The 14,906-nt window shown below is 35.4% G+C and overlaps 1 protein-coding gene across 2 annotated transcripts in view; it reads right to left on the reverse strand.

Moving 5' to 3' along the window:
• PKP4 (plakophilin 4) overlaps positions 1–14,906 on the reverse strand; it is a 73,384-nt gene that overhangs the window by 33,060 nt on the left and 25,418 nt on the right. The window contains exons 3-8 of one of the 2 annotated variants that reach the window (XM_009334024.1): positions 12,834–12,868; positions 8,287–8,412; positions 7,932–8,122; positions 6,551–7,109; positions 2,097–2,288; positions 335–551 (exon numbers count right to left, since the gene is read on the reverse strand). In XM_009334024.1, the coding sequence (XP_009332299.1) occupies positions 335–551; positions 2,097–2,288; positions 6,551–7,109; positions 7,932–8,122; positions 8,287–8,412; positions 12,834–12,868 (1,320 nt within the window). Of the gene's footprint in view, positions 1–334; positions 552–2,096; positions 2,289–6,550; positions 7,110–7,931; positions 8,123–8,280; positions 8,413–12,833; positions 12,869–14,906 lie in introns of both variants that reach the window. The other variant, XM_009334023.1, reaches the window with a different exon arrangement.

Raw genomic sequence — 14,906 nt, forward strand, 5'->3', positions numbered from 1 at the left:
CTCTGTACAGTTACTCAAAAATATTTAGAATAATCCAGTCAATTATCATCAAATTTATAAGTATTTCCTGTAATAACTTCTACATGAAAACAAACATGGAAGAAAAATGTAATAATAACTAAATGCATAAAAGTTGCTCTTTCTTACTGTAACAAGTAGACTGCATTTATTACTTTGGCTATAAAGGTATAGAACTTAATATCTAGATTAGTCGTGATTGTTTAAACAATGTAAAACTGGAATATGTACAACAGTGCCATGTATATTCAAGGAATGTATTAAAAATCTTATTACAGCAAATATGTGTGATTCTTGAAAGCAAAAATGGACTTGCCTGGGGTCTTTCTGAATGCTGTCTATGGATGGAGATCGTGTGGTCCCATCATCAGCGGGTGTTGCATGCTGCAGCCTGTTATAACTGGACTCTGACAGTCGATACTGCATTGACCTGTAGGGTTCCGCATAGGTAGCTGTTGTGTTCAGAGCATAATTATTTCTTTGGTATGTGAGTGTGCTACGCTGACTGGATGATCTTTGCAGATTTCCGACTCCTAGTATAAAAATCAGTATTAAAACAAACTAGGTAACAAATGTCTATTGAAGGGAAGAGGCAGTATGTGGTTAAAAGTGTAAGCAAAACCCAACAACAATAACAAAAAAATCAGTCTTAAGAATGTGTACCATGCTCAATGTTGAAAGCTATCGACAGATTTAAGGGAATAATTACTCAACATCCCAGGGAAGATAGAGAGGTTCGTTACAGAACTAAAGGTTTGGTGGAATCAGGCTTATGCCTCAGCTTGCCTCAACAAGTATTTAAAGTAAGAAATGCATCTTGTGCCATCAAGCAGAAATCAGGGTGCAAAATGTTTTCAAGGTTTGTAATAAAATTAAATTACTAACAGTAACATCAATTTGCCAACTGCACTAAAAAGAAAAAGGAAAAATAAGGAAACAAAAATGTATATAGTTTATATGACATTTTCCTTTTCCCAACTACATGTACATTTTCCCTGACAAAAAGCTACAAGAGGATGACTTCGAAGATTAAGCTGATGGTTTCAAAAACAGGAACATGTATCTTCCTGACTTAACACAGCTGTTGTGGTAGCTTTTGTTCTTCCAAGGTAAGTGATATTATGTAGGCAAGTAAACAGAGAATACCAATTTGTAGTTATATTTCCTCATTGGCACATCCTGACAAACTTGTTTACTCTAGGCTGTAGAAGACAGGAGAATTGCAAAAACTGTTGCCTCCTTCAACATTCCATAGTCTTAGTATTTCAGTTACATTAAAAAACATTAAAAAGCAATTTTGAAATGTGTGAAAACATGACATATGAATTGGACACTTCTCTATAAATATTTCTAGAGAGTTACTTAGTTAAATTTGGAAATTACTCCACTGTACAAATTATTAATCAACCTTAAAGACCAAACAGCACTGCAACAAGTATTACATTTCCCTTTACAGAAAATCAGTTCTAATACTAATCTAATGCCTATGCACTTCATAATATACGAGTAGCAATTCTATGAAATACTATAGAAATATTTCAGTTTCAATATACAGTCTTCATATATAGTATTTTAACATTATCTTTTGCTGAGAAGTTGGGTAAAAACAGTATTTTTACTGTGAAGGATGCGGTAGATAATTTAAGTGTGCAAGCCATCATTTTACTGTACTGATGAATAAAAAAAAAATGAACAAACTCAATTCATAAGAGAACGATGCACAGAGAATGCAAGAGGAAGCAATAATTTTTTTGTGTCATGAAATACGCTTTGCTTGGATGTACTTGAGTGTGTGATATCAAACAGAAAATATTCTAACCCTAAGCTGACACTGATATATAGCCCCAAGTATTTCTTGCAAACATCACAAAGGCTTTTTAATTCCTGCTTGTTATGTTAAGTCCTTCAAACCTAGTTTCTATCTCCATTATAGCATCTAGCTTTTCCTTTTAAACTGGCATTACGTATGTCATAGATGTTCTCCTATATGCCACAAGTTCCAGAAAAACTCCAGTAAGTAAATTAAGCATGACTTTGGGACACAGTCAATGGAAGAGCTTTGGAAGCCTTTTACCCACCTGACCCTGTTCGATATAATGCTGACTGGGATCCCTGGTGGAGCTCAATTGTTCCATGATTTGGACTACGGTACACAGGACTGTAGTAAGTTCTGCCTTCATAGATAGGGGTGATGTGCAAGTCAGGAGATACAGTTGATCGTAATTCTTGTCCTAATTGACTGTGTTGACTAGCATATGAACTCCTCAGGCCTAAAACCAAGAAGACGGAAATATGTACATGGCCCGTATCAATTAAAAATAATAAAGCTGTCATGCTTGAATCTTTCTTCTTTTAGCCAAGAAAAGGTGTTAGTTATAGCTACAGTTATAAAAGATTTATTCATTAAACTTCTTTCCATTATTAAATGATCCATACTGAAAGATTCATTGACAAAGCAGCATTTCTTTGATGAAAAGTTTTGTCCATACCCTGACAACTTTAAGTTTTCCAACTCAATTTTTTTGGTAGCATTTATAGTTCAAAGTCTAAAACATACAGAGTAAGAGCTAAGTCAGCATGTGCAGTTCACAGATTCGGCAACGACAATGTAATTTGTGAACCTGACAGAAATCCAGTTGTGAAATAGGGCACAGCCTAAAAGGGGTCATAATCCTGAAAATGAAACAACATGTAGCAGTAAGAGCAAGTCTTCTTGGTAGTGACAGCAGAGATTTAAGCATGTGGAGAAAAGTCTTTATAAAGGTTTAAATAGCCCATGATATGTGTGTGTATATATATATTGCTATGCTGCAGCTGTATGAGAATCTCTTTTTTCACCTTGCCTTTCAGCTGTCCCTCTTGAGTTACTTTTAACTTATCTCTCTCATTTAACTTAAATTCCTTGGCAGTGGACCTCCTGCTACCACTTTTGCAGTGCTAGATCCAAGTACATGGCAGAGGTGCAGAACAGCTTTTCAATAACAGCATTTTGAATAGCACTGCACCAGTTCAGACTTGGTTCTCCTTGTGAAGGTTCCTCCCCCTCTATCTGCTCCATGAAAACTTCATTCATGTTGCCTAGAACTTCTTTCCATGCATTCCAGCGTGTTACCATATTTCTGTAACCAGCACTGATGTATCTTTCCCCTTACTATGTTGCTAACTGAATTAGCAACCAATCTCCTATTAAGTTCACTGTTGCCATCCTGATTAGGAGGTTAGTGGTACCATCTTAATCCTGTATTTCTTTTCAGCCCTGGAACGTTTTTTGACAGATAGTACCACCCCTCCCATTGACTATCTAATGCATGCTTTGTATATACTTTGCTTCCTGGTATTGGTGTTGTAGTAACTGGATAATCTCCACCAACTTTCTCATCTATTTTTAATGCTTTCATTTAAAGCATCCTAGTTACCCTATTTTATAAGTTACACTTCCAGAGTCTACAGAGAAGCACTAATATACTAAGCTGGGTAGTGAAAAAATAGTTAGAATTTAGTTAATTCTGAGAGTTCTTCGCCATTTCCTACCTGAGTTTTGTCAACTTCTGGGCTGCTCTTAGACCTGAGGGTACAGAGCTTTTGAAACTAACAGGATCCATCACCCAAAGGAAAAGCTCTTCTGCATTCATCAGTTTCTTCCCTACCCCTACTCTGAAATGCTTTCAAAAGATTTTTTTTTTAAGAATTGCTGTTTTTCAATACTCCTCTCTAATCTCCCACACTTCTACATCATCTGTTTCACTGCCCTACACGCTCCTAACTGACTGTCTCCTTGGCCAAACCTTTAGCTAGCTAACTGCTAAACAAGCCTCAGATGCTCTTATCTAATAAAATATAAGCCAAACCCGTATTTATTTTCAAACTTAGTTCACTTACATAATTGCTACATAACATTTTCACCACCTACACCAACTTGGTTTTCGAATATTACACTACCAGGAAAATTCTCTTTAATTTTGAAAAGCTTTTATTTTTAAAGTCTGTATTCCAGTCTCTTGAATTTTTACTTCCTTTGAAACAATTACACAATACTTCTCCTTTTGCCTCTGAGATTTACCTTGCCATGGGGTCCTCTTCCACTCTCTGACTTTTCTTTACTGCATCTTGCAATGGCCTAATCTCCCCTTCACCCCTTTTGAACTCACTCCAGTTCCTTCTGCTTTTGGCATTCTTCGTTTATTCTGTGATTTCACCAGTTTTGTTCTTTTAATTGAATTCTTCAGAGTAAAGATGACCAAATATATTTCCCATTGTACTACAGTAAATAAGTGTGACAATCATATACATCCCACTTAGTCTCAGACCAGCAGTCCTCATGCTTCCCTTCCTAGACTGCTAACCTAATTTTTTCAATCTTACAACATAATTTATTGTCATCTTTCTTGCCTAAAATTATATGCAGAGTTTATCTACAACGTTTATTCACTACCTCAAATCATAAATTGTTCACAGAGTTAGAAGAAAGTTAGCAAATAAGTATCTAACATATGGGTGGTATAGCCAAGGCAAACATTTTAAAATGTTTAGTCATTTACAAATTCAAGTAGGGCATAAAACCAGCATAATTTTTGGTTTTAAAAGATATTTTAAAAACTATTTTATAAAATTAATACTGTTTTGTCCACTTTGGCATTACCACTGTAGGGACTAAAGCTTTAGCAGCTATCAAAGCAATAGAATATGCTAAGTGAACTATGCAAAGGTAATGAAATGATGGAGATTATGGAACAACTTCAAAATACAATTAAGTAGTGATGTGTAACCAAACGTATCCTGCATTTGAATGTTTTTCCCCCAAAAATCACAGACCTGCTCTATCACAGTGTCTGCAAGGAAACCTTTGGGGGTCTCACAGGTCATCACTAAAACGACACATCTATAGGTGGTGGAAACAGAGGGACTTCACCAAAGCAAAGCAGGCAACTGGACCTATGTCCCATGCAAAGCAGGCAATTGGTCCTATACCTCCCAGATGATGACGCTATCTCCTGGGAAGACGCTCATCTTATTAACATTACAGTTTTCCCAGAACATGCACCACACGGATACCCTTCTTAGAGACTGTCAGCACAGAAGGAAGAGAGGACCTGATCATACATCCCTCTCCTTCAGCTTATATAGCAGGGAAGAGTTCTGGATTATACTATAGGCTGCTACAAGTACTAACCTTCCCCGCACCCAAACTTCCTCTCAGAAAACTGATCATACACAAATTAGAGTTTAAGATTTCTGGTGTTATATTGAACTGTTCCTTCTAAAGAAACATGAAAACTAATTTATACTAGAAAATGTAAGTTTTTTTTATAATACTGAGGGATTCTTAGTCATAGTTTGTAACATAGAGCACAGGAAAGTCACACCATTTCAAGTTTCCAGGAAAGATTTCAGTGGAGATGGCTATAAAATAAGATGCTCTCTAAGCTTGACTACCACAGTTACTAATTACTTTCTTAATACTAAAAGCATTAAATTTAAAGCATCTGTTTCTGAATTACTGATTCACTATCCCAATAACTCCTTTTTTCTAAAGGTGTATCAGTTCACCTTTTTAGACAAAGTGATATTCTCAAGCAGTGGTATTTGTAAAGTACCTTAATAATATTTTAATAGTACAAGATTGCTGTTATATCACAAATTATGCAGCCCACTGGACTGCATTCATTTAAACTACTGAATAGCCTTTCATATCAAACTGACACACACCACCCCCCCACCCCCCCACCCCCATCAAGCTGGTAGATTACTGTGTTTTGCAAACAGAGGTGAGGGAGAAGATACCTTACACCTTTTGCTAAGGAATGAGAATATTTTGGGATATCCTGCAGTACAGTAGTTTAAAAGAAAAAACAGACATTGCAGTCTGTTCAAAAGAGCATATGGTCTAACTGCAAAATCACCTTGTCTGTGCTCATTTAGATGAAGGTCAGAACAAAACCAGTAACACACACAGAACTTAAAATGCAAAGTAACTGCATCTTAGTAAGAACTGTCTCTCAGATGTATAGATTCTACCTTTTAGGGCTTTATTTTAAGCTAATATTACAATGGCTACCCTATGTTTCAGTTTAAGTACTTTGAGATAGCCTAGAAATATTAGGGGAAAAAAGACTAAAATTCAGTTGTACGAAGTTACATATTTTAAGAAAGAACTAGACATAAAACTAGTTCCAGCCTAGTATCTTTTATTTTGTGTATAACCTGCACATACATTTAAAATGTACTTTATCTTCAAAAATACTGAAATGCCCCTGTTTGGAAGACTCAGAATTTCACTTACTACTTAAAACATATGATTTAATTTAATGCATGGTTAGCAACCTAGTAAATTAAAGACACTATTCACAGGGAACTTATGGTATGATTGATACATAGTGTTTGACATCAGTATTTACAACTGATTTGATACATCCACCACAATTATGTCCTAGCGCTACAACGTTTCATCCATAAAACGACATCTGCATTACTGGTTTTCTACAGTTGTAGATTTGTACCAAGTTTTAAGCTGTGTCTTTACCTTTTTACTAACCTGTAAGGCTATCTGGACGCGGAGGTACCATTCTCTCATATATATCATACTGCTGTCCATATTGTTCAATATCATGAATTGTTCTTTGCAGTGTTGTTCCCAAATGCTGTGGAACTGCAGTCATGCCAGAACGCTTCGGGGAAGAAGATCCCAGCTGAGTTTGGGATGGAGAAGCTACTCTGGTTTGTACATCAGCAAGGGCAAGAGGAGAGCCAACTCTGACTGATGTTTGGTATTGGGAAGTCCCGCCATTGGGATTTGCTGTCTGTCTGGATGTAACTGAGCCGATCCGCCGCACAGCTGTTGGGGAGGCAGGTCTCTGTGCAGCATATGGGGATGCTGCCCGCTGTACTGGCAGAGTAGTGGATGAATACGCATGAGAAGCAAGGGATCTTTGCTCAGTAACTGATGGGGAACCATACCCGCTACCCAGAGATGCTCGCAGCGACCCCCTTGAAGGGGAAACACCTGTGCTGACCATGTAAGAGGGAGACTGTGCTCTGGATGGGACTGAACTGACACGTCTCATGACTCGGTTGGTAGCAATATTTACTGAAGGCTGTTTAAAAACAAAAACATTTATTAGTTTTATCATTTAGGCCATGTAGTGAATGCTTTTCTCCCACAAGACAGAGAAGTCAACAAGAAATACACACAATTTAACAATATGTAAAAGCAGCTGAAGAGTAGTTTTTACCCTAAACATAATTCCTTCAAGTTTTCCTATAACATTTTTCTAACCAGTATTTGTTAATGTATAAAATGGCAATTTAACATTAGAAAACCATCCATTCCTCATTCTTATTTGGCTTTCTATGTTAATAAGCACCTATGCTTTCTTTCCTCACTACTCTACCACTTTGGAAATTCAGGAACAGTAATGCAAAGAGTTCTAGTATAAGCTAATAAAGTTTTGTCAATTACTGTCTTACTATCATTCTGATTAATGAAAAAGGAGGGGGGAAAAAGTCAGAAACAGTATAAGGTATAGCAACACAAATACCATCTTCCTTTAAGCACTATGTTTACATACAGGCTAAATTCTAAGAGGTTTTCCCCAATATGACAACTGAATTTCAAGTGAGCGATACTTTCTTGATATTATATTAGCAGCGTACTCAAAAGTCAGGAGTCCTCAGAAGTTTTACTTAATTTCAGCTGCAGTGAATGAACCAGATCACATGCATGCTGATTTCAGCAAACAAGTCTATGTCTGCTGCAAGCCATTTCTGCTTTTTAACCAGTGAAGGTTTGAAATAAAAGTGTAATTTGATAACCTTAATTCCAGCCTATACAAATGTAGGTCCAGCTATACAATTATTGTCTTTAAAACTGTGTTACAGTGTACAGACAGAGATAAAGTGTACTATTTTGAGCACACCTGGACTGATGTCTGCCCTTCAGCTCGTGAGCTTCTCACCAAATGGTTATCAGCGGTTCCAATAAGGGAATGCTGCTGTCTGTTTTCTGATTTGCTCAAGTTTTGGCTGTTATGGAAACTGCTTACTTCCTGGTAACCACTGTCAGAATAAGAATTCATTTGTGTTGAACTTCTTGAGTTACCTACAGACCCTGTAGATACAAAGCCAGCATAAGAATAAAAGCATCGAACAACTTCACAAAAATAAAATATTATATAACTTTGTTATCTGTTGCATTCATAATTGTATTACATTTTTATACAGTCAATACAGAAATATATTCTAATATTTAAAATGCACACAACAGACCCTCACTTTCATGGAGAGATGTCTGTTCTGGTGAGTAAAGGTTCCCTTGTTCTGGTTCTGTCCTAATGTCATAGGCATTGGTATGAACACTCTCTGACACTTGGGGTTTGTTTACACTGGTGGTCGGAGGATCTGAAAGAATAAATTAATCAGATAAATGCAAGGTTTCATATGTAAGTTTCCTGCACACTCAATCATAATAATTTTCTCACACATACTAACGTACTTCCAACACAAACAGTCTACAGATAGACTGTAGACAGGTATCATCTACCAAACTAAATGAAAAGAACGTTAATACTAATGTCTGAGAATCTTGTTTCCTGTAGTTTTGATGTAGTTCTACAATTCTAATTTTTCAAATGTATGTTCCAACCTCTTTTAATGAAAAATGTAATTGATTACCTAGTAAGTATACTTTGCAGAGTAGAAACACTGTGCAACTGTGTTGTAATGCACAGAGGATAGCTATCATTTGGTCTTGAGGTCCTATCATCTCAAGAGCTTCATAAGTAAAAGGCTGAGTTTAATTTCATCCCTGTTTGCGTACCATCAACAGAAGTTGCTGCAAATTTTACACATTTTTTACTTCATATACTACTACCCAAATGTTTACTTGTTAACAACTCTTAAGCTAACTTCAGTTCTAAGAATATTAGCTGAACTTTACAGACAGCAAAGGAAAGTGTCATCATACATAAGAGAAAGGAAAGGAGACATCACAACACTATTATGAAGAAAGGAAAAAGTTAAACATAGTCTGGGAAAAAAGGACAAAGATGAGGACACGAAACAACAGGAAAAACTGAATCTAAATTATTTTGACAGAAACGTTAAGCATTCAGTTGCCATCATGTTACACTTATTGATGAAGAACAGGCATCAGAGATGCAGTATAAAATCACAGAATCATTTAGGTTGGAAAAGACCTTTAAGATCATTGAGTCCAACTGTAAACCTAACACTGCCAAGTCCACCACTAAACCATGTCCCTAAGCACCACATCTACACATCTTTTCAATACCTCCAGGGATGGTGACTCCACCACTTCCCTGGGCAGCCTGTTCCAATGCTTGACAACCTTTTCGGTGAAGAAATTTTTCCTAATATCCAATCTAAACCTCCCCTGAGGAAGGGGAGTAGGAAATGTGGGTTACGTTTAAAGGTAACACCAGATACGTAAATTCTTGCTGAAGAAGTGTATGAATGAGCCTAGAGTGGACACCAAAAGAAACATGCTAAGAAGCAATAGTCTAGTAAAAACTTCTGCGACTGCTTCGTGTCAAAAGCTGTGAGTTGCGGACAGTGAAGCCTGCTAAGTGCTCTTTGAAAATGAATATAACAGCATGTTACAGAAAGAGGCAAAACTGTTAGGAGTTTGCAGAAATTTGATGGTAGGAGGAAGATGGAAAAAAGGGCTGAAATAAATTCTATGCAATAGCTCAGAAAAACTTCTCAAACTGACAAAGAATACCCTGATATATATAATCTAGCGGCACTCATGGAAAAAAACCCCACACAATCCCAACAATACACAAAACAAAAAACCCTGACAGATGAGCTATTGGAAATTCTTCATAACAGTTGTTTTACAGTATACTTCAAAAGAGAACTAAAAACCACAAGAGTATTTGTACCTATCAAGCTGTAAAGAAATACTCTGATTTTTACCAATAGCTGTGCACAAAATGCTGGTGTCTCACTATGTGCACAATTAGCCATAATGGAACATTCATACTAAAAATGTTACTCATTAATTGCTATTATGAGAAATGTTTGAACACTATTCAAATACCAGATTAAAAAAAAATAAATAAATCAATATATCTTAGAAATTACAGGTAGTCAGCACAGTTATTTATCAGTAGTACATCCTTAGGTCAAAACCATCTAGTAAAATTTGACGCTAATTAATTTACTATAATAGGAGTATTATGACCAAATTTAACTAAGATTTAATAAGGAGTGTTACTACACTTCCATTAATTTAATCATCAGTATGCCTAGAAATGATACCGAGAACCAACACTGAAATAACTCACTTCCACAGCTCCTGTTACACTAACTCGATAACAGATCATAACAGACATCAGTGGGTATTACATATTCTTTAGAATAAAATACTTGCGGGGACTGGGACATTTAAATTATAATTATATTCAACTTCAGTATTTTAATCTTCAATCTTCTTTGTTTAAATAATACATCGCCCTGTTAATTAGTATCAAGTTAATTACTTGATACTACATGATACTAAATCAATGTCAAACTGACAAATAATCAATTTTGGGAGAAACACACAGGAAGAATAAAGTTCCATTGTGCAGTGCCATACAGATGTTCCTAAGACAGAGGTCTGAACCAAAACCTCGCTTCCATCACACATTTGCCACCAAGCAAATGCTTTCACAATGCTAAAAAATAAAGACTGTTTAGCTCTCTAACAAAGGCAAGAGTGTACAATAAAATGAATTGTCTATCTCTCTCTGCTACTATAAATCATGAGGAGCGTGCCCTGAATAAAATAATAGCCTTTTTATAAATGGCTGCTGATATAATAGTCTATTTATAAGCATCTGCAAAACAACATCATTTTTTATTTCTGTTAAAAATTCTGTATAATTCTACTGATGCATAAAGCAATTACAGCTACGGTCACATCTTATCACATCATGTACATCATAAAATTCTAAGCAAAAAGTATTTTTTTTCCAAACATGCGCATTTCTGAGCAACTACTCCAGAAAAGCCTTACTTTAGATACATAAAGATGTGAGAAATATACATCTAGATTTATATTAATGCATACAGTATTTAAATAGAAATATGATTTTTTGCCATATGTTAAGTGACCTCTTAGCAGGGATGTGCACAGGAGATTTCTAATGAAAAGAAACACACAAATGAGAGGAGAGAATTAAAGGATAAAATAAAAATATGAGCTGGATAGATCAAAGAAAGAAAGAGAGGAACTAATAGAAAGTCAAGGAGAAAAACAAACAATAGACAAAGAATAAGTTACAGGAAAAACTGAGGAGGAAATAAAGAAATGGAATGCAACTGGATGAGATAAATCAGTAAAACAATGACCAAGATTTGTCAGAAGGTTTCTTTACTGGTTGTGAACTGTCACTGGAACATTATGGAACTAGGGGAAATAATTTGATTAAAAAAACAAAAACAAAACCACAAAAATAATTGAAAGAATAAGTAAAACTGATTTCTCAATTACTTGAAAAAACAAATTTGACTTCTGTTTAAAAGCATGCTAAAAGAATACCTGAAAAGCACCACCATGACTAGCAAAATTTAAATGCCAAGACAAGTAGGCTGTTCAGAATATTAGATTTAGAAGAAAGGAAAAAAGCTAATGTGTGCCTCACCTTAGCTGAGGCGATACCGTGATGGCAACTGAAACCATGTAAAGACAATTATACACAAGTTTAAAAGCTTAGTCTCCAAATAAAACAAAAAACAGGAAGGGGAAGGGAAAATAGATAGTTTGAGAGACTTATTTACCTAAAATAGTCACAATTATCATAATTATGAATATGCTTGAGTGAACAAGCAGATAACTATGATGTGTTATTCTTTGTACAGCAGAAACTGGATAGCTCTGAAAACTGCATGCATCCTTATATAAAGATATGATATTAGCACTATGCAGAACTTGGTTAATAAAACTTTTAACAAGCTACCTAAAACGCTAATTGCATTTTGATTACATTAGACCAGTTTTGCTGAATATGACATTCTGTCAAAAGTACATGATTGAATTAGAGAAACACGATGCAGTACAAATGTTGACTTCTGCACATACACTTCATTAAAGAGACGACCACTGTTTTGAAGACTGACTCTTCAATATTAAATATTTTAACAGATGCAAAAAACCTAACTAGTTAAATGCTCTGATCTGTCAAGGACAGATTGGATTATTTCAACAGACACTTGAATGTCACTTTTAAGATACAGTCCTACCCATTCCACCCAATATACTCAAGAGTAGATGTAGAAGTCCTACAAGACAAACATTTCTTGTTTTGGAAAGAAAGTTCAAGCTATCCTGAGATAAAAAAAATAGAAAAAGCACTCTCAGAAAAACCTTCGCTTATTGGAGATTTTCTCAGTTAAATAAGAATATCTGTAAAAAGAAAATCAGTTTTCAAGCTTAAAACATACAGTATTTTTTCATGATCCTTACCTGCCAAGGGGAAGACTCAAAAGTAATTTTGAATTAATTGCAAAGGAGACCCAATACACAAGACTTTTGTTACGGTCACATCTCACATAAAAATGCAAAAGCACAAGAAGGTGCAAGTAAAGCACCTGCAACTACCTCTAAGCCAAAACAACCTCTTACAACAACAGAGGAACACACAAGTCTCTTCATGTGTGAGAAAGAGGATATTAATGTTATACTTTAGAAAAGATACTTGAAAAAGATACGTAGCATTGCTACTAATGTTCAGTTCACTTCAAAACAAGCAATGACTGCCAAGAAAATAAAGGTTTTTGGGCTTAAAGCAAAATGTACACGTAAAAGATAATACCTGACGATCTCCAAGGAAATGACTTCTCAGTAGAGCTGCAGAAAGAAAAAAAAAAAAAAAATCACGAAAAAGAACCATGTGGCTAGTTTGGATTTATGTTCTGTTTTTTTAACCAAAGCATGGAAAATTGCACAAAAAACCCCAGCAGATAAAGTTTCAATACCCATGTAAATAACACTCTGCAGCACTTTACACCTGACAACTAAACCATTGGTTACTGATTTTAATTTTGTATATTCAGTAGGAATGCCCTGTAACTTACTGTATGGCAAATTATCAAGCAGCGTAACCTATCCACAACAGGACAGGTAAGAGCATGATTTACGATAGGCGCTTCCTATTTAAGGTGTAATGACGTAAATAGTATACAGCCAGCATTCACAGTCATATGTGTATGATTAGCAGTAAAAAAAACACTTCAAAGACAGGAGCATTCACTGCTTATAGTAGGGTCTAGCAAAGGAAGTTTGGGAATCACAATTCTAGAGCATTTTGCTTCTACGTGTAAAGCAGTTTGAAAAAAACGAACAGAAACAGACTTACAACTTTTACTGTTATTTCATTTTCCAGTTTTCCAGAGACAATTCTGATCCTTTGCATATAAGAAGTCAAACCATTTGACATACCAAAACATGTACACCTCTGTGTGTATACAGATAACAGATTTTATACTGTCAATGTTAAAGAGATGCCTTAAGAAGCAACTATTTGACAAGATCAAGCTTAATATCAGTGTAAACCCCTACTTCTCTTGTAGTTTTCCAATAACTACTTTATATCAAACTACCGTAACCATTTTGTTTCTTCTACAAAGCAATGTTCTTTCATGTGTTGATAACAGTACTGATGCACAACTACCTTTGCAGGCAAATGCAAAATTCATCCATGTATTATTAAAATTATATATATTTTTCCATAAAAATATGTAGAGTATTTCCTCACTCTACATATGAACTATCAAACTTTGAATATTATATCATTTTTGCAGTTATTATAAGCTGCTATTTTCCAAACAAAAAGCTATTTAAAGGAAAAATAGGTAAGTCCATCAGATTTTATGATGTCTAAATATCAGCATGAAACAGTGATTTTGGGTAAGATGTATCTATTTCTAAATTAGTATTATTTATTTTACTTCTTACTACCATAGTTATCAATTACAAAAAAAACTTTAGCACAGCAACATGAACAATAATAGATACTTATTTTCTAAAGAAAAACAATTACTTAGGAGCCTTTTTTGGAAACTAAGTATTTGTGTCTAAGAGAGTCCTAGACTTGCATACTAGCCCAAACTAAACTACAATTACAATGAAATTTAAAGAAAAATGAGAATTTGAATGCAGGCTTCAAGTGTCTGAAAGCCAACTTCATACCTAGGTAGTAACAGAATTTTTACTACATATTGGCTGTTCTCTCCCTCAGTCTACAATTTTAGTGTCTTTTGGGGTGCTACACTAATTTTTTCTTTAGAATATACATAAAGTGGACCAGTTAAATAGACTGAAACTTGGTGTATAGAATTACAGGTGAAGAGCTGAACTCCAGACGGAGACTTTCCAGGCTCATCTACCTTCAGAAGTTTCTTTGGGTTCTACTGTACTTCTGAGATGCTTGTGGAGAGAAAGGTGCTCAAACACAAACTCCATCAAATTCAGATGCGTGCCTGAACTTTCACAGATATTTTTTCTTTCCTGAAGGACAATCTTGTCCAAGCCCACAAGCACAAATATCTTAAGATTAGACAAAGACGAAATCACTTAGCAGTACTGGAACACAAGTCCAACATCAGAAACACTAAATAAGTAGATAAACAAAATCAAACTACATGCCAAAATAGGATAAGCAACTAGTTCAATTGAATGTCATCCTGTGGGTTCAAATAGGGTAGTTTAAGAACTTACCCTACAACAAGAAGCAGCTACCTTCCCCAAAGCTCAGCTACTGTGACCATGTGAGTTCTGTCATTCCACCTGAGTGCAAACTAATCTGGTGGATTAGTTTAAACTACCTTTATCAGTCTAGTTTAAATTGGGATTTAAACAAACTCGGATTTTGCAAGACAGAACTGCT

This window comes from Pygoscelis adeliae, unplaced genomic scaffold (assembly GCF_000699105.1).
Source record: "Pygoscelis adeliae isolate BGI_AS28 unplaced genomic scaffold, ASM69910v1 Scaffold131, whole genome shotgun sequence".
In the NCBI taxonomy this organism is placed as follows: Eukaryota; Metazoa; Chordata; class Aves; order Sphenisciformes; family Spheniscidae; genus Pygoscelis; species Pygoscelis adeliae.